The following is a 19,837-nucleotide window of genomic DNA, read 5'->3' on the forward strand; positions in this document are numbered from 1 at the left end:
TAGGGCGAAAATATCTGATACATGCAGCAGAACCTTCCTCCCCCTCTGTAACAGCACAGGCTCCTTCAGAGCTACTCTGGGTTCCTGTGGGGAATGTAACTATTTTTGTCACTTTATTTCACTCCAGGGACTTGGGTGAATGTTCCCTGGGATCAGACTAGGGTTGCCAACCCTTCCAGTTTCGACGGGAGTCTCCCGGAATCACGCCCTATCTTCTGGAGGCTACTGAAGCCAAACTGGGAGATTTTAGGTGCTGAAAGTCCAGTGGTGCAGCCGGGTTAAAGCAGACTCCCTGCCTTCCCTGGCTCTGCGCCACTCCCAAAAGTGGCTGGCACGTCCCTGTGGCCCTGGGGGGGGAGGGGATGACAGGCAGTTCCCTCCCCCTTGGGGCTGCAGGGACATGCCAGCCGCTTCTGAGAGTGGCGCAGGGCCAGGGCAGACACGGAGCCTGCCTTAGCCCCGCCGACCAGGAGCTGCCAGAGATAAGCGCCTCCTGGCTGGAGCCTGCACCTTGCACCCCCCTCCTGCACCCAACCCCCTACCCCAGCCCAGAGCCCCCTCGTGCACCCAAACTCCCTCCCAGAGCCTGCACCCTGCACCCCCACCTGCATTCCAACCCCCTACCCCAGACTCAGCCAAGAGCCCCCTCCCACACTCCAAACCCCTCAGCCCCAGCCCAATGAAAGTGAGTGCGGATGGGGGAGAGTGAGCAACGGAGGGAGGGGGGATGGAGTGAGCAGGGCGGGGGCTCGTAGGGGCAGGGCTTTGAAGGGGCAGAGCAAGGGTGTTTGGATTTGTGTAATTAGAAAGTTGTCAACCCTAGATCAGACCAACATCTCTGGCAGGAGCTTTCTCCACCCCACTTATACAGAGATGGAATTGTACTACTGTTCAATGCCCAGCCTCAGAAGCCAGGCTGGGAGTGCTGAGTTTTGGCTGTGTCTGAAACAAAGATCATTGAGTCTTCTGCAAGGCCCGACTGTGGTGGGGCTGGAGACCGTAACTGGCTTGGAACCTGGAGGTAGCATGAGGGTGCTAAACTATGGCATGTTTTATAACCTTATTGGAACTTGTATCCATTAGAAACTGACAAAGTTAAACACACAGCCCTGAGGAGTGGTTACCACTATGCCATCATCAGCTGGCACGGTGTGAAGCCTGGCCGGTCCCTGTTTACAGCATCTGCAAAGTCCTGCTCAGTACTGTGTTCTAGGACATGTTCTAGTGAAGACAAGCAATTGGATAACAATCCCCACAGCTTCATCCCCTTACTAGATGCTTCCCATAGAATCATCTCTTGGGAAGAATCAACTGGTCTAAGTCCTACAGCCCTGGTTTCAGTTTGTGCAGGAGAGTGCCTCAAAACCCCAAACCTTCCCTTTCCACAGACCGCAATACCCTTACAAGGTATTCAGGGACATAACCCCCACCGATTTCTGGGCCTTAAGCACTTTTGAAAATTATGCCCATAATGCCGTCCCCTGTGCTGGTTACATGGGGGAGAGAAAACCTTCTTTCTCTGTAGCCATGTAGCAAAGTCTGGTGCAGAAGGCACAGGATTTGGGAATTAGGAAAACCTACTTCTGTTCCCAGCTCTGTCACCGACTCCTTGGTGTGGCCTGGGACAGGGGACTTTACCTCTCTCTGCCTCAATTTCCATATCTGAGAAATGGGGAGAACCTTCCTTTCTAAAACACTGAGATCTATGGACAGAAAATACTCACAGGAGACAAGGTTTATTGTCTAATAATCAGATGCGCCACACCGCACCCCCCACCCGAATCTGTCCAACCCTAGGCCTTCACCCCTGGCAGGCAGGTACTTCCACTCTCCTGAAAGGAGTGGGGAATTCAGTCTCCCTGCTGAGGTGCTCAAGGGTGTTTTTCAGAACATGGCGCAGCAGGAGCCCAACAGCTTGTGGGATCCTTACATGTTATCATTTGCTAAGGGGCGATCATTGAATTAATTATATTTGCTCGGAGTCAGATCCAAATCTCTCTGTGGTGGGGCGTGGGAGGAAAGCTCCATCCATTATGCATGTTAAATAAAACATCACATGGATGAGAGATGATAACGGATGCAGAGCAGCAGGTTTGCCTGCTGGTCTCCTCTTAATGAGTTGAGATTGGCGCTGGACTGAAGGAGGCACAGTAGTCAGAGATGTTCAAGGGCTGGAGAGAGCAGAGCAGAGCAGACCTGCAGAAGGTGCAGTGCCACCTTTCCCCCCTGTGCAGTGCTGGACCTGGAGTGGCATGCCCCCAAGCTTTGCAGTGGCAGAAAGTGGAGTGCCTGCTCCTCTTAGCTATTATACACGAGCAGGGTTGGAAAGCAAAAGATGCTCTTTCTAGCTGTTCCAGGTGTCCAGTGGTGGAAGGCAGAGTAGCACTACTGCAGCTGTCACAGAGGTGCAAGGCTGGGAGGCACAGTGGCACTACTGGCTGCAAGGCCGGTCATCATCACAGAACAACGTTTAGAATGGATTCAATTTATTGTCCAGTTCTTGACTGCTCTGTATAAAGTCATCCCAGGGATGAGTTTGGCCCACAGTCTTTATGTGAGCGACCAGAATGAGGGTTCAACTTTCACCTGATTGCATTCCTACCAAGAGCAGTTTGGGTTCCTTTCGCCAGCGCTGTTTCTGGAGCTGCCTAGTTTTCTTCTGTTATTAGTACCATGGGAAACAAGTCACCGCTGTGTGTGAGATCACACCTCGAAAGAAAGCTGCTGCTGTGAGAGGAGGCCTAGGATCAAGGGGAGTGTCAGAACTGAAGCGGGGGTAATGCTGCAGGCCTGTTTAGTGATTCATGCATGTGGACATGTGATAAAAAACCCCAACAACCAAAAAGCCCTCTCTACCACAAGCTAATCCCCCATTCCTATGCTGCTAGGAACTCAGGGGATCAGCTCCACAGGTACCGCACAAATAACGTACCAAGACTAGACTGAAGTTTGCTGCTCTCTGTTTCTCCTTCACAAGCACAACTCTTTGACCAGCAGAGAACATGGCTGCTAAGAGTTTAATACTAATGGTGGCACCCCAGAGAACAGAAGGAACTGGACCCTCATTGCTTCAACTAAAGGAGCAATGAACTCGCCATCCCTCAATGATAAAACCAACACCCGAGCGCTCACCTTACCTCACCCCTGACCTGAAGGCTAATTCTAACACAGTGCCTTGTCTGCGGCTGCTAGCTCGCTGGAAGCCTAGACTGACGAGGAGGGAAGGATCTCATTGATCCCAGATACACACTGAGCTTGGTGCAACATGAATGCCTGACTGCAGCCAACATCTAAAGAAAGGTCACTACTGTGAGCAGAGGTGCTATTACGTACACGAGTCTTGGGCAACGGTGGGGTGACTGGAGGAGTCTGCTCCAGCAGGGCCCCGATGTTGGCAAGGGCTGTTCTGTGGCTGCTTTTCTGGGAAGTACAGGGTCTTGTGAATCAGATCTTTGACAGCCGAGACATCATCTCCATCTATGAGTGAGGCAGAGAAAGAGCGGTATTACCACCAGTGAGAAGTGTTTTAGCCCCAGTAAGGTACCTAGGAGCCCCAGCTATCACCACCACGAACAGATCCTCCCATTATCCCATCCCCCTTCTCACTGCATATCTGCAGACTGTGCAATGCTCACCCACGCCCAGCTGCTGCAGAAGGTCCCTGTATTCTGGGTTGATCTCTAGTATCTTCAGCAGGTTGGTGGATTCCATTCTCTCCAGCTGCACATCCCAGTAGATGTAGATCTTCTGGTTGAAACTGACGTAAACCAGGCAGGGGCTGTTGTGGCCTCCTTTGCATGCATAGAGGCCTGAGGAAAGCCAGGGAGGGAGCCACCAGCAGTTAGTGAAGAGCAGAGGAAATGAAGAGGTAACTTGGGAAGACAAGTAAGGGGGAGGCCATGGGAGATCAGAAGGCACAGGGTGGGGTAAGGCAAACACAATGGAGTAGCCTAACTCTCCCCTCTGTGCCCAACTGTGCTGCTGATCTAAGATGGAGCAGAAAGTCTCTGGCTACCAGCTAGTACATGGGTGAGCTGAGCTGCACTTTACTGAGAGACATGGACTTTGGTGTGCAGAATTTCCCTGATGGACCCTTAGTCACATGGTGGCAGGAGGAGGCTGTCTATGCAGTGCGTGCCCAAGCAATCCAGCTGTGGGCAAATGTGCCTTTAGGGGGGAACAGAGAAAACCAGTGAAAAAACTCTGATGGGACAGGGTATCACCAGCTGACTGCAGGGGACACAGCATCCACGGGGGGTCAGCAGGAGGTAAAAGTGGCACAAGGCAGCAGGAAACCTGTGCTTCATCAGGGCTGGGTCTCCTAGCATCCTTCCCTCTCACCAGGCCTCTTCCCTGCAGCAATATGAAGAGATCAGCTGGGCTTCCTACACAGTCACCCACACAGCAGGGCAGGATACAGAATCAAGGGGCTTCCGCCTCTCTCGGCGCAGCAGTGACATATTTCATAGAGCGCAGTCAGCAGCTCAGTTCACGGCCAGGGCTGTGTATCTCAGATGTAGGCACCAGGCAGGCCACTCACCAGCACAGAACGCGCTGACGTTCTCGTCCACTTGGAATCTGGCCACAGTCCGATTGTGGTCGATAATGTACGTCTGGCCATCCCAGGCGCAGGCAATCACCTCTTCATGCCCATTGCCCTGCCAGAGTCGGACAGGTGGGGGAGTGGGAGGAGCTTTGATTAGCACAGGCATCCAGAGAGATACACAGGAATCCCAGCAGCCCACAGCAAGCAGCATCCATTCCTACCCTCTGATATAACCTATGTTCAATGCAGCTTCCCAGCACACAGCTGGATAATCTCCTGATAAGGGATACAGATAATCTGTTCTCAGGGAAAAGGCATGTGGGCTCTCCCTGCGCCAGTGGCCTCTTTAGGTTCAGTCTACCCTACAATACAAACTATAGATGGGGTCAGTCTCTTCCTCCCCCGTCTCATGTGCTCTCAACCCCTCATTCTCCCACCTCAATCCTTAACAAGCATCCTGACTCCCTCCTAGTGACTGCTTCCTACTCCTTCCCCAACAAGAGCCCCAAACACTTCCCAGCTGCCTTATTCACCTACAAGCTCTCAGTCTGACCCTCCCTCTTTGGAGGATGAGAGAGTCAGGCTTTTGAGGGTTTCCAGAGAACAGGAACATAGGAATTACCATACTGGATGAGACCCAAGATCCATCTAGCCCAGTGTGCTGACTCTGGCCAGAGCCAGAGCCAGGTGCTGCAGAGGAAGGTGCAAGAACGCTGGAGGTAACCTGCCCCATATAGGTCTCATTCTGGTGTCTAACACTTTAAGCCCTGAGGCACAAGGTTTAATATTCCTTCCAAATGTGTGGCAACATTAATTATAACTCTGGATGCTCTTGAGAGCCACATAAATGTCCAATTGCTTTTGGAATTCTGTTAAGTTCTTGGCTTGAACAACTTCATCTGCCCGTGAGTTCCACAGTCTAATTACTCATGCTGTGAAAAAAGTGTTTCCTTTTCTCAGTTTGGAATTTCCCACATTTTAATTTAATTGACTGTCCCCGTATGTGTGTGTTATGAGACAGACACAACAGATCTACCTTCTCTAGGCTATTCATTATTTTATATACTTTCAGCATCTCCTCTCTTATCTGCCAAGGTAACAATCCCAATCTTTTAAATCTGTCTTCATAGGAGAGTTTTCTCAGGCCTTTGATTGCTCTCATCACCTTTCTCTGAACCCCCTCTAGTTCTGCACCTCCTTCTGGAGATGGGATGAAAAGTATTGCACACAATATCCACGGCAGACTGCACCACTGATTGATACACTGGCATTATAATATTATTCTTCATCCCATTCCTTATTCTGCCTAACAACAGGGAGGAAAATCATTCAACTCAGAGAACAAGGCAGGCAGCAAGGAAGGAAGAGGAAAGACTATACAGTGTAATACTGTCAGAGCCCAGCTCCTTAGCTGAGTGACTTCAGTGCCTGTGGGGTTTGTGGTACAGGCTCTATTTTCTTGGGCTTTCTATGAGAACATGGGACAATCCCAGGATGCCCTGCTCTCTCTTCTGTGCGGGAGGTGGCAAAGACGCATTTCAGTGTCTCCACCCCTAGTCGCCCTCTACCAGTGCTGGTCTTTGCTCTGTTCACATTGATACTCACAGTAACATCCAATTTTTCCAGAGCAAAGAGCTGGTGATCAACCTGCACGGACCACAGCAGCTTATCCGCCCCCTCCATGAGCTTCAATGTTCCTGAAGGGAAGAAGGAGACGCTTAGACAACATCTTACCACAAAGGAGTCAGCACCCTGGATCTGCGGGGGATGTGGGGGAGGGCGTAAGCCCCTCCCCCACAGCTGTGCTGCTAGGGGTACTTTTCAGTATTTGAGTCAAACATGCTCTGGCCCTGGGGAGGAGGATGTTTGAACATGCCCAGGCCACCTCAGGAACTCCAGGCTTACTGTTTATAGCCGTGCAGACTTCAGAGCAAAGCAAGGTGAGGTGCCAACATCCCCTATCCCTATGACATGCAGCAGAGCCTGACCCTGTGAGAATATCACTGGGGCCCGTGGTGTCCCCCAGCAATGCGCTGGGCCCCATCCAGAGGCTTCCATCTGCAAACTCCCAGGGAGAAGCAGCCCTGTAGTGCAGGCTATGGTTGACACACACAGCGCTGTCTCTCATCTCCGGAAACGATGATGACCCATTAGCTTGTCAGCAGTAGCTGGAGATTCAGAGGAAAAATGGCAACAGCTCTGCTAATTGGATTGAACTCTGAGACAGCCGGGAAATGGACGGAAATGCTTTCTCAGAATAAGATACAGACACACAATGAGCCCTAACATCTCAAATCAGACACTGCTTATGCCAGAGGTTCCCCAGACGTGACTCATGGATCGCTGAGGATCTGGGGAGCTCTAGCTGGGGTCTGCAGAGAGCTGGCTGATCACGTGGAGCTGCCTCTCCTTTATATTCCCAGCTGCCAAATTACATTAAGAGAAGCTAAAACACACTTGATACTTTCCTAACATTTCTCTCCCATGTCAGCAATTGTTGTAGCTGGCACAAGGATGTTGCTAGGAGATTGTGACTCGCAGAGGAGGTGTGTCTGTGAGACAAAGCACGGAATAAACACTAATTAATCCTCACAACACCCTGTGGAGTCAGTAAGTATCACTAGCCCCATTTTACAGAGAGGGACACTGAGTCTGATGGAGGTTAAGGGAGTTGCCCACAGCTACACAAGTCAGTAGCAAAGTCAGGATTAGAACTCAGGACCATAGCATAGTCAGCATGTCTCTTCCATGACTGCTGAGCTAGGCCAGGATTTAGGGAGACCTTGCACGGTGACTTTAGGCAGTTCACCAGTCTGGGAGCTAAAGAGCCAGTGAGAATCACAGGATTCTGCCTGTATCCAAAAGCTTCAATACAGAACCCCCTCCCCTTTCTATTTATCACACCTGAATCCTGTCTCTTCTTTATCACAGGGGACATGACCAGGAAAACCTAGCTTCCAGGCCCATGCTCAATCCACTGCCAAGACTTCATTTACCTTGCTGCTTTTGGCAGCATCCCAACCACCTCAAAGGGTGTAAGGAACATGCCTCCCTGCTCTTTTCCAGAAGCTTTCAGACATGGCATTATTTGTATGGCATTTCAGCTTACTGTGCAAATGGACTTGGAGTATGCCAATGTAGTAGAAAAAGAGCCTAAAATATAAGCCCTTGTATTAGAGGCCTGGTACGAGGCCTGAGCTAAAGAAGTGGGCAAACTTCGCTGATATAAAGCAAAGTTAGCAAAAGTCAGGCTGTGAGCAAATGTCAGGCACTGCCTGCTTGCAAGTTCACAAAATCTGGCAAGAACAGGGCTGATATTGCAAAAATCGTCCCTAAAAAGTGCTAAGCACAGAGTACTTACGCAAACACATTTCAAAAAAGTGGTACCAGAACATCCCAATATTAAGGATGGTACAAAAACATGCCGCAAAAATAACAGGAACACACTGACCCCTCCTAAATAGAAGGTCAGGATAACAGTGTAGTAAATAGAAATGCATAAGGTGCTTCCTTGGTAACCGGCTACGTCAGAGGGTATCAACTAACCATGTTAAAAGGCCAATATGTAACTTGTTTATACTATGTATAAAATGGCGTCTCAGAGGGAGTGTCTTTGGCCAGCCTAGGGGGCAGTGGAAAGTCCCGTCACTGACTGAACTGCGTCCACTGTCATGGGCATACATGTCTTAGTATCCTTGTAGAGTCTGCCAGGTGCTATTACTGTGCTTCGTCGACAATAAACTTGGCTGGGCGTCTTCGTACCTTAACGGATATTGTGGTCATTGGGCGGTTCGCTCGAGGTCTGCCATGCCAGCTGTCTAGGCAGGGCTAGGACAGCACACAAGGAAAACACATGCATGCAGCCAAACATCTAACAACACTGGTGACCCTGACCATTAAATTCTGTTAATGATTGGAGTCTCACACAGGGAGTGTTAGAACAGTGGATTGGGAGTCAGGGGATATCTGGGTTCTTAGTCCCACCTCTCCTAAGAGCCTGCTGTTTGATTTTAGGCAAGTCACCTGCCCTCTCCAGGTCACAGTTTGCCTATTTGTGAAGTGGATTTAATACTTCCCTCCCTTGGCAGCTTTGGGTGGCTTCAGCAATTAATCTTTATAAAATGCTTTGAAATCCATGGATTCAAGGTGCCCACTAGCGAAGTGCAGACGATTGATAGGAATAATTCATCGAGAAAAAACATTTCCGTTTCCCTGTCGAGAACAAACCCTGGAGCAAGGCCTTGATTCAGCAAGAAACTGGAGCACATGCCTAGCTTCAATGGGACTGCTCACATGCTTAGAGTCAGCCTTGTGCTCACACACCAGGCTGAATCAGGGCTTGGCTCTCTGGTGAGGTCTCTTCTCTCAGCTCCTGCGGACACAAGAGCAAAGGCCTGTGCAGGGAGGGATAGGGGACCTCTTGCCCTCTCCTCTCCCTATAACATACCAACATGGAAGCATGTATTTGAGATGAGGACAAGGAACAATGTCAGTGCAACAACCTCGACTGCCAAATCCTCCTGCATGTCTTGAAGGCAGTGCTACTCAGACCTCAGTGGTTCAGGAGCCAAATTAGTGGTCAACATTTCCCAAACCAGCCACAGTAGTGTGAATTCATTGTATCACTTACTATAGGACTTATCATATTTAAACAGTATGATGGGGAAATATTTAGTTTATATTAATCTCACAGCAAATAAGTTAATAACTTAGCGCAAGTTGATAACTTAATTGGTTAATAACATAATTAAAGCATCCTGATTGGTTAATAATTAAATCACACAGGAGACACATGAGCCACTTGCAGCTCCTGAGTATCACTGCTCTAAGGGTACTTCAGAGGCCTGATTCCATCCCATCCCAAATCCAGTAGCACTGAGCCTCCGGTGTGCCCTTAGAACAACCCCCATGCTTCTGCTCTGGAGTGGTAACAGGCCTCAGCTACACCCGCAATCCCTTCCTTCCTCTTCCCTTGATCCAAGGGCAGTAGTGGGACTTACCGTCCAGAGTGCAGAGGGCAAAGAGGCCCGAGCCAGCATCCGCTTTAGTGCAACCTGCAGACACAGAACAGAAGCACATGTCGTTCATGCTGCTGTCTAGCCCAGATCTCAGCGGCGAGATTTGGCTGTAGCCTCCCTAATCTCTCACTGTCCGCCCACCATCCCCATCTCCTTCTCCCCCTCTAAATGGAGCACTAGGGCTGTGGTCAGGCAGGGTGTGACAAGCTAGAGGAGTCTGCTTCCCCTGCTCTCCTGGACGGGTGGGTCACTGTGGTACAATCTCCTCTGAATCTTTGGAGGGAGAGGACCAGCTGAAACAACTCAGAGGCGGAAGGGGAAAGGAAGGAGTTCAATGAATCTACCCTCCCAAGCTGGGGTTCTTTGTTGCTGTTTCTGGCCTTCTGCACGCCTCCTTTCTGCTTCCTCTCCCTGTGCTTGGCCAGTATTTTGATCTGCTATTAGACATAGTCCTGCCCACTCCTAGCCACTGGTCACAAGGCCCAGAGAAGAAGCCTGGATTGGCATCTCTTCTCCCCCCTGCCCCCCAATGAGGGAGTGCTTCCCTCCTGGCCTGTCTCCCACTGAAGGGCTCTGTGACAGCAGCAGTTTCAGGAGGAACCTTTTAATGTTCTCCACCCCCTTCAGCTGCAGTTGCTACCCAAAACCCACAGAGGGGAGGCTTAGGGTGGTCAGGGCCCAAAGAGCCCACCTTGACTCTCTCCCTCCATATCCCCCCAGAATTGTGACTTAACAACTTGAGCTGGAGATTGCCCCGAGTTAAAGGGCCAGCATCAAGCTAACAACAGCGAGTCTGACTCTGCTCTCACTGACGCTGTGTAAATCAGGACTACTGAATGTTGCTCTACAATACCATCGCCAACCCACACACGTGGCAGTCTTTGGACAGCGACTGGGAGGTGGAATAGCACTGGTGTTGCAGGAGGGACTGAAGGTATCTAGCCTGAGATGTTAGGAGACATTTCTGCCCAGCCTTGAAACTTTGCCTAATGGTTATTTACCACTTTCACCATCTTGTTACTATCCTATTTTCTGCATCACTTTCCTTCCCCCGTAGGGCACGCTTGGCTATTACCAAGCAATGAATTTTTAACATCTAGTTTACATGTAAGTGGGACTGGCTGGTTTCGCCCACTGATCCTAGGATCCCCCATGTAATGTGAGCTGCAGCTGCAGGCCCATGGGTGCTGTGGTTTAATTGCCTCTTTTACACCCCCTTGATTCTCCAGAGATGCACAAGTGCAGGCAGCAGCTCCGCTGGGGAGCAGGAGAGGCCTTGCAACTAGACCTCCTCTCCCCTCTGTCCTTGCCCTTGAACTCATCCTGGTGCTGCTGCTGGGGGCACGTGGGGAGCTCCACAAGATGGAACAGGATCAGCTGGCTGTATGGGAAAGTGAGCACAAAGCACTCCCGAAGGCAAACGTTGAGCAAATCTGCAGAGGAAAGCTGTCCCTCTGGAAGAGCTCTCAGTCCCATGCCCCTGCCACGTTCCCCCCAAGTCTGCACTAGTGCAACACTCTGCAAAGCAGCCTTGCCTCCTCCTGACAAGCACTGTCTGGCTGCTTGGGAGCCCCACTTTACCAGCTGATGGGCTGTATGGACACAGATGCTCAGTGGCTTTCACATACTGTGCCCATGATAAACAAAGACAAACACAGCACCATTCCCATCATCTGCAGGCCAGGCAATACTTCTATTTTTAAAAGGCAATGCCAGGAGGACAGCATGAAAAGGGGCATATGTCTCTCCAGGGGCCATAGCAGAGGGGCAGCCACGGAGACCGGCACTGTTAAATACTGTAAGTGAGTGGGGTCCCTTGGGAGACATCTACACAGCGAAAAAATACCCGCAGGAGCAAGTCTCAGAGCCTGGATGAATGGACTCGGGCTTGCAGGGTTTGCACTACGGGGCTAAAAATAGATGTGTAGATGTTTGGGCTCTGAAACCCAGTGAGGGACAAGGTCTCAGAGCCTGGACTCCAGCCTGAGCCCGGATGTCTACACATCTATTTTTAGCCCCATAGCGTGAGCCCGAGTCAGCTGACTTGGGCTCTAAGATGCGCTGCCGTGGGGTTTTTTTGCTGTGTAAATGTACCCTTGGAGACCAGCTCTGCTGTTGGGATTACACCAGCCACTTACACTATCTTAACCCAGCCATCCAGCTGGAGAGGAAGTGCAGGGCAGTTTGCTAACGATGCCCATTTTGACTCAGCCACCTTCCTTCTGCAGCTCATATCTTGTCTCGTGGATCCAACCGGTGTAACTGCAAAGCCACCTACTGTGCGCATGGGGAGAATCATCCTAGAAGGTTGCGCAATTGCCTAGTGATTGAGGTTTAACACCCACTTTACAGAGGAGCAGCTGCCTACACAAGGAGCAACTGTGGAGCACCCAGCCCTCACCTTTTAGACAGTATTGCTTTCTGGTTCTCCCAGCCTGGCACAATGCTGTTTTGTCTGGGTGTCTAGTGCAGTAGGAGGCTGCTTACATCCAAAAACCAAGTTGTCATTGAAAAGACAGTGACAGGAGAAACCCGAGTACCCGGAGGACCTGGGGGACACAGGCAACCTTCTGATAAGCAGGGTCCAGCTGACTGGGGGACTGGCTAGTGATTACTGCGCAGATTAAGCAGCCCTGTCCCTCTTCCCTCAGCCACCGGGCAGCTACACAGTAACACAGCTTCACTGTGGGAGATCAGGACACCGAACTGCAGCACCTTTGCTGGCAAGCCTGGGGGTGGGGGTGGGTGTTAGCTAACCCCCCCTCACCCACACTCACACACCCAGCAGGGAGACAGGACTCTCTTTTGGGCAACAGCTCGTGTCAGGTAAGCAACATTCTCATGTACAGTCACATCAGGGTTTCTAAAGTGACACTGAAAGCCAGTTAGGGATGGACGCTGAGACATGTAGTGACAGAAACCACTTTCTGAACCCCCTTTACAAAACCTAGGTCCTTAGCCCTCAGCAGCTGGCACTGCTCTGACAGCAGGGATTCTTGTCTCCCCTTGTTCTGCACGTCTCCCTTTGCCAGCAGGCTCCAGCAATCAGTATGAGGTCCGGGGCTTTGCACGCAGTGAAATAACTGATTTCACGGCCTGGCGCTCCCAGTGCTTGGAGCAGCGTTTGAAATGCTGAGAACGTGACAGGCCGAATGGGAGCCCTGCGTGCTGAGATCAGGGAAGGTTTGGTGCTGAGGATCCAGGCACCCCTCACCGCTCCAGCTCCACAAAACACCCCACGCCTTCCTCAGACAGCACAGCTGGGGGGAACCCGCTCCCTCCTGCACAGGGCAAGCGCAGCAGCAGAGAAAAAGAGAATGTGACTTGCCCTGACAATGAATGCCTCCTCGAGCACGGCCCTCGTGAAAGAGGGAGTCTAGGAGGGAGTCTTGGCCAGCTCTGCTAGGCTGGTGTCTAGGAGGGCGAGCCGAGGAACAACCTACAGAGCGTGCAGGAAGTGGGGTTCGGGTAAAGGGGGATGAGGGCTCTGGCTGGGGATGCGGGCTCTGGGGTGGGGCTGGGAATGAGGGGGTTGGGGTGCAGGAGGGTGCTCAGGGCTGGGATTGAGGGGTTTGGAGAGCATGAGGGGGATCAGGGCTGGGGCAGAGGGTTAGGGAGAGGCTCAGGGGGTGCACGCTCCAGGCGATACTTACCTCAAGCGGCTCCTGGAAGCAGCAGCATGTCCCTTCTCTGCCTCCTATGTGGAGGCATGGCCAGGCGGCTCTGAGCACTGCCCTGTCCTCAGGCGCCACCGATGCAGCTCCCATTGGCTGTGGTTCCCGGCCAACGAGAGCTGCAGGGGCAGCGTGCAGAGTGGAGCCCCCCAGCTGCCCCTACGTGTAGGAGCCGGAGCGGGACCATGCTGTTGCTTCCAGGAGCCATGTAGCACGGCCCCCAACCCTGCTCCCCGGCTGGAGCGGGACAAGCCCCAGACCCTGCTCCCCAGCAGGAGCTCAAGGGTCGGATTAAAATGGCTGGTGGGCTGGATCCGGCCCTCGGGCCATAGTTTGCCTATCCCTGGTCTAATTCAAATTGTTCAGCTATCCTAACGTCCTGGGGCCAGTCCGTAATTTGGGGGCTGGCTAGTATGGGCCAGGCTTCTCTCCATTTTTGTGGCCACCTGCTAGGTATTCACCTCCAGGAATCTGATTTTCTCCTGGATTTATTTATTTAGTTATGTGACATCCCCATCCTCCAACCGAATCCGACAGAATCGATAGCTGGGAGTTTATGATCTCGGCCCTGTACATTGCTGCAGGCTTTGCCTCTGCCTCTTACCTCGGCCAATGCTGCCAATTAGATGAGTGGAAACGTTTTTGTTATGAATCCTGCCAGATGTCTGGTGAAGGATAACATCCCGAACAGGGGCCTCCCTAGGGAGAAGGGAGAGACAGAGGGGAAAGGTTTAGGGATTCCAGCCAGAGAGAATCCCAGAGCGACTCCCTAGTCACTGCCCTTGAATCTCAGGGCAGGGATTTTTACACACACTGACTTCTGGGAGCTGCCTGCTATCCCAGCTGGGATGAGGGGCAGGGGAGATCAGTTCATCTGGGGGATGTTTCAGTCACTAAGAAAGCACAGGGTTTTCAACTGCCTGACTGTATTTATTTGTTGATAAATACCTGGGAAGGGCCTATGTGGCAAATCTGAGTGCATACATGTATCATGGGGAGGGAAGGAATTAGCTAAGAGCCTTTCTGAACCACTCCCAGTTATATTGGCGGTAAAAAATCAGACACCTGAGAAGGTGCTGAGAGATAGCAGAAAAGCCAAGGGAATACCAGTTTTCAGACAAGGAAAGGAAAGATCCTGAGAGTCACCCCGCTATAGAGTCAGGGAGTTTCAAGGCCAGAAGAGACCACCAGTTCATCTCGTCTGACCTCCTGTGTATCACGGGCCACCAACACCACCCAGCACCCGCACATTAAATCTAACAACCGAAATGAGGCCAAAGTATTACAGCCGTCAGGAGACTAGACTATTGTGTGCCACAGGCAGGGACTAGACCTGGAACAGCAGGGAAATCATTATATTATAAGGCTGCCTTTTATTCACTTGGGAAATTGGCTAGGTGGGACACAAGAAGGTTCTGGAGGGAACAAGCCTGCCCTGGTCCCAGGGAGACAGAGTGGATGAACGAATGGGGTTTTTCTGTCTAACTCCCAGGATTTGATTTATAAACCCTCCTTTTGACACTTCTGGGAGCATAGACAACAACAATAAAAACCACAAGAGAACAGTCCCACCTTGTGGCTGTAGATTCAGAGGGCTGACTGGACTTCCTACTGGCTCCCCCTCCCATGCTCCCAATGAGCCTCCCTCCCCTCATCTTGGCATTCACTTGGCTCCCATCTACTTCCCTCAACTCACCAGCCAAGCTCCCGCAACTACTTCTGGATATTGCAAGCCACACCCCAGCAGCACCTCGTTGCCCTGCATGCCAACACACGATTCAGGGAGCGGAGCCAGAGTGTTTGGTCCATGGCAGAGCAAAGCAAGGAGCACTCAAGCACCAGGGTTTTGGGGGTGAAGATTGGTGAGCTTAGAGCACGTGGATGCTCCCAGAACAGGGGGAAGGGCTGAGCAGGGCTCAGGCAGTCAGGGCCGGTGCAAGGAAGTTTCGCGCCCCCCCTACCCCCCCACGGCAGCTAACCATGCCCCCCCGCCCCCCCCCACCAGAGGAGCTGAGTGGGCTTTTAGGCGCCCGCCTAGTTCACCTAATGGTTGCACCGGCCTTGCAGGCAGTGAAGGAGGATGCAAAGTCAAGGGGCAGCCGGAGTGTAATCAGCAATCAGAATGTGGTGCGACCGTGCCTCCTTGTGGCAGGTCTGTAAAACTGCACCTCTATGTCTGTCCCATTGGATCCTAATGCCCACCTGCTGGTTGCTGAGCTGTCTCCGCTCTCTGCTAGGGGCTGCTGGTCCGGCTTCCAGGTGCAGAGCAGGATAGCATAGCCACAGCCTGGCTGGGACACCATCATCTCGGGGACACCATCAGGGCCTGGGTTCACAGAGAGGCTGTCCACCTGCACCAGCCCAGGAACAGTAAGCAGGATTGTGAGTGGAAGGACTGTACATTTCCTGGAGGGAGGGAGGGTGTGTGTGTGTGTGTCCAACCAATACTTTGGCGACATCCAGCAAATGCCCCCATCTCCCCCAAAGCAACAGGCTCTCTGGAGAAGCAGGTTTCTGCCAGAAAGTCAACAGGCACTGAACTGAGTTCAACAAAGGAGGCAACACATCCAGCCCCATGTTGGGGGACACAATCCTTTTCCCCCAAAAGAGAATGGAAGCACATAGTGGGTTGCCAATTTTGGTTGGCTGTATTCCTGGATGTTTCATCATGACATAATCTTTAATTAAAGACTCCAGGACAATCCTGGAGGGTTGGCAACCCTAGATTCATGGAGAGCAGCGCAAGGGTAAAGCCGCTGACTGGACACCCAATCACCTGCACCTGTCAGCTGCCCTGCCCACACCACACAAACTGCGGGGGGAAATTGACTCCTGACGCACCCATCGCTGGTCTTTTGTTCAGAAGACTGGGGCTTGGCTCCTCTTCCTTTGGAGGACTCTGCCCTTTGGGAAACCTAGCTCCTGAAGTCCATACTCAACATACCTCCATCTAGGGCACTCTGCTTCCTACCTGCCCCTCCAGCAGCCACTTCTTCAGCAGCACCAGCTGGCCGGAGATGTGGTCGGAGCTCTCAGACAGGTCCTCCCAGCGGAAGGCTCGCACCACACGGTCCGTGTAACCCACCACTAGCTCGAACTTCCCATCTCCATCTGCAGGGGACACAGGGAGACAACAATGGGTTCCATCAAGGCATCACAGTCCCACTGCCTGCAGGCACATTTAGCACAGAGCCACACAATCGTCCGCTGTACCATGATCCCAGAGATCCTTAGTGCTCAGATACCACAGTGAAGGGCACCTTAGAAAAATCTCAGACCTCCTAGCTCCCCAACAGCTCATGTACTGCAGCACCCCAAAAGCCACAAGGTCTTCTCTCCTCTCTTCTAGGGCTAAGATGGGTTGGGTTCCTGCTTCCCTCATGTTCTGGTACATGCACTGCCACGCTGAGCCCCATGTGCCTGTTCTACTCTTACCATCACCATGTGCTTGAGCTCCTGCTCTGCCCCTTTCCATCCCACATGCTCACCAATGTCGTTGATCAGCATGACCTTGGTGTTGGCGGGAATGTGCTGCTTGAACACCAGCTTCTGCTCATCTGCCAGTGGGGGTTCGTGGTGGCCGGAGGCATCTGGATGCTTTGAGGGTGGAGGAGTCAGGTCAAAGAGATGAAACCAGCCCTCGGCACTCACGGCAACAACCAGATTCTGAGAGGAGAGGGGAAACCCTGAATCAATAGAAGAGGTGGTGAGATTGCCTGCAACAGTCCTCCATGGGGGCAAGGGCAGGGCCATCAAGATGAACAGTGACTACACTGTGAGCTCTGTCTGCAGGGCCAGTTGTTACAGTGATTGGCTAGGTGTGGTCAGTGCAGGGGCTATTGCACCAGAGCCAGTTTGTACTGACAGAGAGATGTCTGGAAAGTACAGAGCAGTGCAGCAGAGATTCTGGCTGTGCCTAGAAGCTGCTGCCGAGTCACAGCATCCAACCTTCTTGGTCACCTTTGCCAGACCAAGGGCTTGCCTGCACTTGAAACGCTAGAGCAGCTGCACCGCTGGAGCGCCTGGTGTATGCTACCTAAGCTGGCAGCAGGGCTTCTCCCACTGGTGGAGGTAATCTACCTCCCCAAGACTTAGGTCAACTTAACAACATCGCTCAGAGGTTAGGATTTTTCACACCCCTAAGCAACATAGCTGGGTCGACCTAAGTTTTTAGTGCAGACCAGGCCTAAGTCTTCAGCTGTCTCAGTTCCCTCCTATTCATCACACTCACATAGTGTGACTCTCTCTCTCTCTAGTGTATAATGGTTAATGAGGCTGCTATAGCAGTTAAGCCATGGAACGTGAGTTTAGATGATTGGATCCAGAGGTCCTGGGTTTAATTCTCCCAGATTATGGCCGAGCAAGAGCTGCTGTATTACACGGACTGGAATCTGCAATGGTGCTTGGGCTGCTCTGCATCTCAGTCTTCACAAGGGCCAATTTAAGTGCATGCAAGTGAACGGCAGGCGGGCAACAGCTGCACCACAGGGCCCAGCACAGTCAAGTAGTACCCATGAGGATCGGCTGGGGCACTCCAGAGTCAAACATGCCAGTACAGTTTAGATGCACTAGCCATTGACAGGTCACTTCCCTAGTAAGGTGTTGGTTTGCTTACTCATCAGCCTGTCGGTGCCTCATAGAGGACGTTAATTGAGGGACAATGTTTAAACCAGTAGTACTAGCTCTCTCAGAACCAGGGAAGAGATGTACTGAGAAAGAACCTGGGGGACTCTCCTCCCCACTTAAAATGTGCCGTAACCCCAAACAACTGCACATGTCAAAGGCCAATCTCCCCCCTCCAATGTGAGTGTAGCTGGTGGGGAGCCAAATGGCCTCACCTTTCCTCTATTGCACACGTCCCCAACACCAACGCAGGTGAGCTGCAAGAAAAGGGAGGGACTTCAGAAACCAGGAAGTAGCAAAGGAAACATAGCCCAAAGTATTGATGTAAGTCTGCACTAGTGATCCTCCAGCCTTCAGGATCCTCCTCAAAGTCAGCATCCCTCTGACTGAGGACCTGTCTAACCTCACTCCTTCAGGCAAAGGAGTGAGGCCAGGCCCAATGGCAGAACCTGGCCTTCCCACGCAGAGCTTGGGGGCAAAACCCTCAGCACACTGTGGGAAGGACAAGGATGGGGGAGGGAATAAGAACTTTCTTTCCAGTGGCTGTTCAGCACTTTGGACAGCACTGCTTGCCCAGAGAGAGAGAGCCCAGGACTGGGGCGGGGAGCAGGGTCTTTGATGCAATTGTGCAGAGCCTCAGGACCAATCTCTGAAGGCTTTCCATCCCCACACAGCATTCCAGGCAAACAAACGGCACAGGCTCCAAAGAACACAGAGGAGTGGCAAACTCTGCCCCAACAGACCATTCCTTGGCAGGAGCGCACGGTCCAGGGCTTGCTATCGTCATTCTTGTACACGCAGAGTTTCCCGTTGGTGTCCCCCACCACTAACTCGTTCAGCTGGAGAGAAGGGAAGAATGTTAATGATGGGAAATTCACACCCACCTTCGTCAGCCCCAGGAAGGAAAAAGAAACCAGAATTCAGATGTAAGGCGGCAAAGCTGGAAGCAGTAAATGGAAAAGAAGAGAGAGAAAAGGGGAGACCAGAGATAACAGGAGAAGGAGGGAAGAGCAGCAGCAGTAGAGACATAAAAGACAACATTTTATTCCATCAGATAGTGAGGTGGTGAAGGGGGCTCCCTGGAGTCCCTTATTCAAATTCAACCATCAGGAAACACTGGGGTGATTTCCCTGCCCCTCCCTGGACATTGTTAAATCAGCCCCATCAGAGATGACATGCTGGGGGCTGTTAAAAATGCTTTCTAAAACATTTGTTCAGTGTATTGGAGTGGGACTCAGAAGAGCTGGGTTCTACAACTGATGTACTGTCTGACCTTGCGCAAGTCACTTTGCTGCTTTGTGCCTCGGTTTCCCCTTCCACTCTTTGTTTAGAGTGTAAGCTCTTTGAGACAGGAACTGTCTTTCTCATGTACAACACTCAGCACCAAGGAGCCCTTATCTCAGCTGGGACCTATCAGCACTACTGTAATACAAATAAATAATATTTATACCTTTGAATGCACCAAGTGGCAGGGATTTCAAAAATATTTCCTGGGGCTGGCCATTCCCTACACCTCCTGCAAGCTCTCCTGGCCCCTTCCAGTTATGTGTATTGCGTTATGCTAGCAATTTGCTCAGTATAATTTTCAAGAGCAAAATATAACTATTCCTTAGAGAGGGCAGTGACTATTAGTTGCCAAATGAAGCCATTGCCTTCTATAGTTTTGATTAGGATAGATAGTTTGTGTTTAAGTGGGAAAACAAATTACATGTTCACGATGACTTGTGTTGCTAAGTGGATAAGCTGCTGCATTTTGTACGAAGTGGAGTGTTTTCAGGGTCAGTGGCTTTGTTCCTGAATAGGAGTTGTAATAATCAAGGCTGGTGGTCACAAATTTCCCACAGGGAGCCTCCTGGTAACAGCTGACCAAAGTACCTCACTGCAGTGGGGTTTGTTTGCTCCACATTAGATGGGAGGAACAGGAGTGTTTGAACTGCATTCCTGTGACCAGACCAAGGGTTGGCACTGCTGCGATA

At 51.6% G+C, this 19,837-nt stretch overlaps 1 protein-coding gene across 7 annotated transcripts in view; it reads right to left on the bottom strand.

Annotated features, from left to right (window-relative positions):
- Nucleotides 1-19,837, bottom strand: part of ITFG2 (integrin alpha FG-GAP repeat containing 2) — a 94,956-nt gene that overhangs the window by 74,414 nt on the left and 705 nt on the right. For 4 of the 7 annotated variants that reach the window (XR_010598600.1, XM_008173405.4, XM_042841553.2 and 1 more), the window contains exons 2-12: nucleotides 18,605-18,700; nucleotides 18,077-18,118; nucleotides 16,727-16,904; nucleotides 16,210-16,349; nucleotides 15,441-15,589; nucleotides 13,843-13,937; nucleotides 9,547-9,600; nucleotides 6,152-6,243; nucleotides 4,541-4,658; nucleotides 3,636-3,809; nucleotides 3,334-3,477 (exon numbers count right to left, since the gene is read on the bottom strand). Coding sequence is in view for 6 of the 7 variants with exons in the window: in XM_008173405.4 (XP_008171627.1) it covers nucleotides 3,334-3,477; nucleotides 3,636-3,809; nucleotides 4,541-4,658; nucleotides 6,152-6,243; nucleotides 9,547-9,600; nucleotides 13,843-13,937; nucleotides 15,441-15,589; nucleotides 16,210-16,349; nucleotides 16,727-16,904; nucleotides 18,077-18,118; nucleotides 18,605-18,700 (1,282 nt within the window). In the remaining variant the exon portion in view is untranslated. Of the gene's footprint in view, nucleotides 1-2,469; nucleotides 2,742-3,333; nucleotides 3,478-3,635; nucleotides 3,810-4,540; nucleotides 4,659-6,151; nucleotides 6,244-9,546; nucleotides 9,601-13,842; nucleotides 13,938-15,440; nucleotides 15,590-16,209; nucleotides 16,350-16,726; nucleotides 16,905-18,076; nucleotides 18,119-18,604; nucleotides 18,802-19,837 lie in introns of those variants that run through there. The other 3 variants (XM_024109998.3, XM_065584417.1, XM_065584413.1) reach the window with 3 other exon arrangements.

The sequence above is a fragment of the Chrysemys picta genome, chromosome 1 (genome assembly GCF_011386835.1).
Source record: "Chrysemys picta bellii isolate R12L10 chromosome 1, ASM1138683v2, whole genome shotgun sequence".
Classification (NCBI taxonomy): domain Eukaryota; kingdom Metazoa; phylum Chordata; order Testudines; family Emydidae; genus Chrysemys; species Chrysemys picta.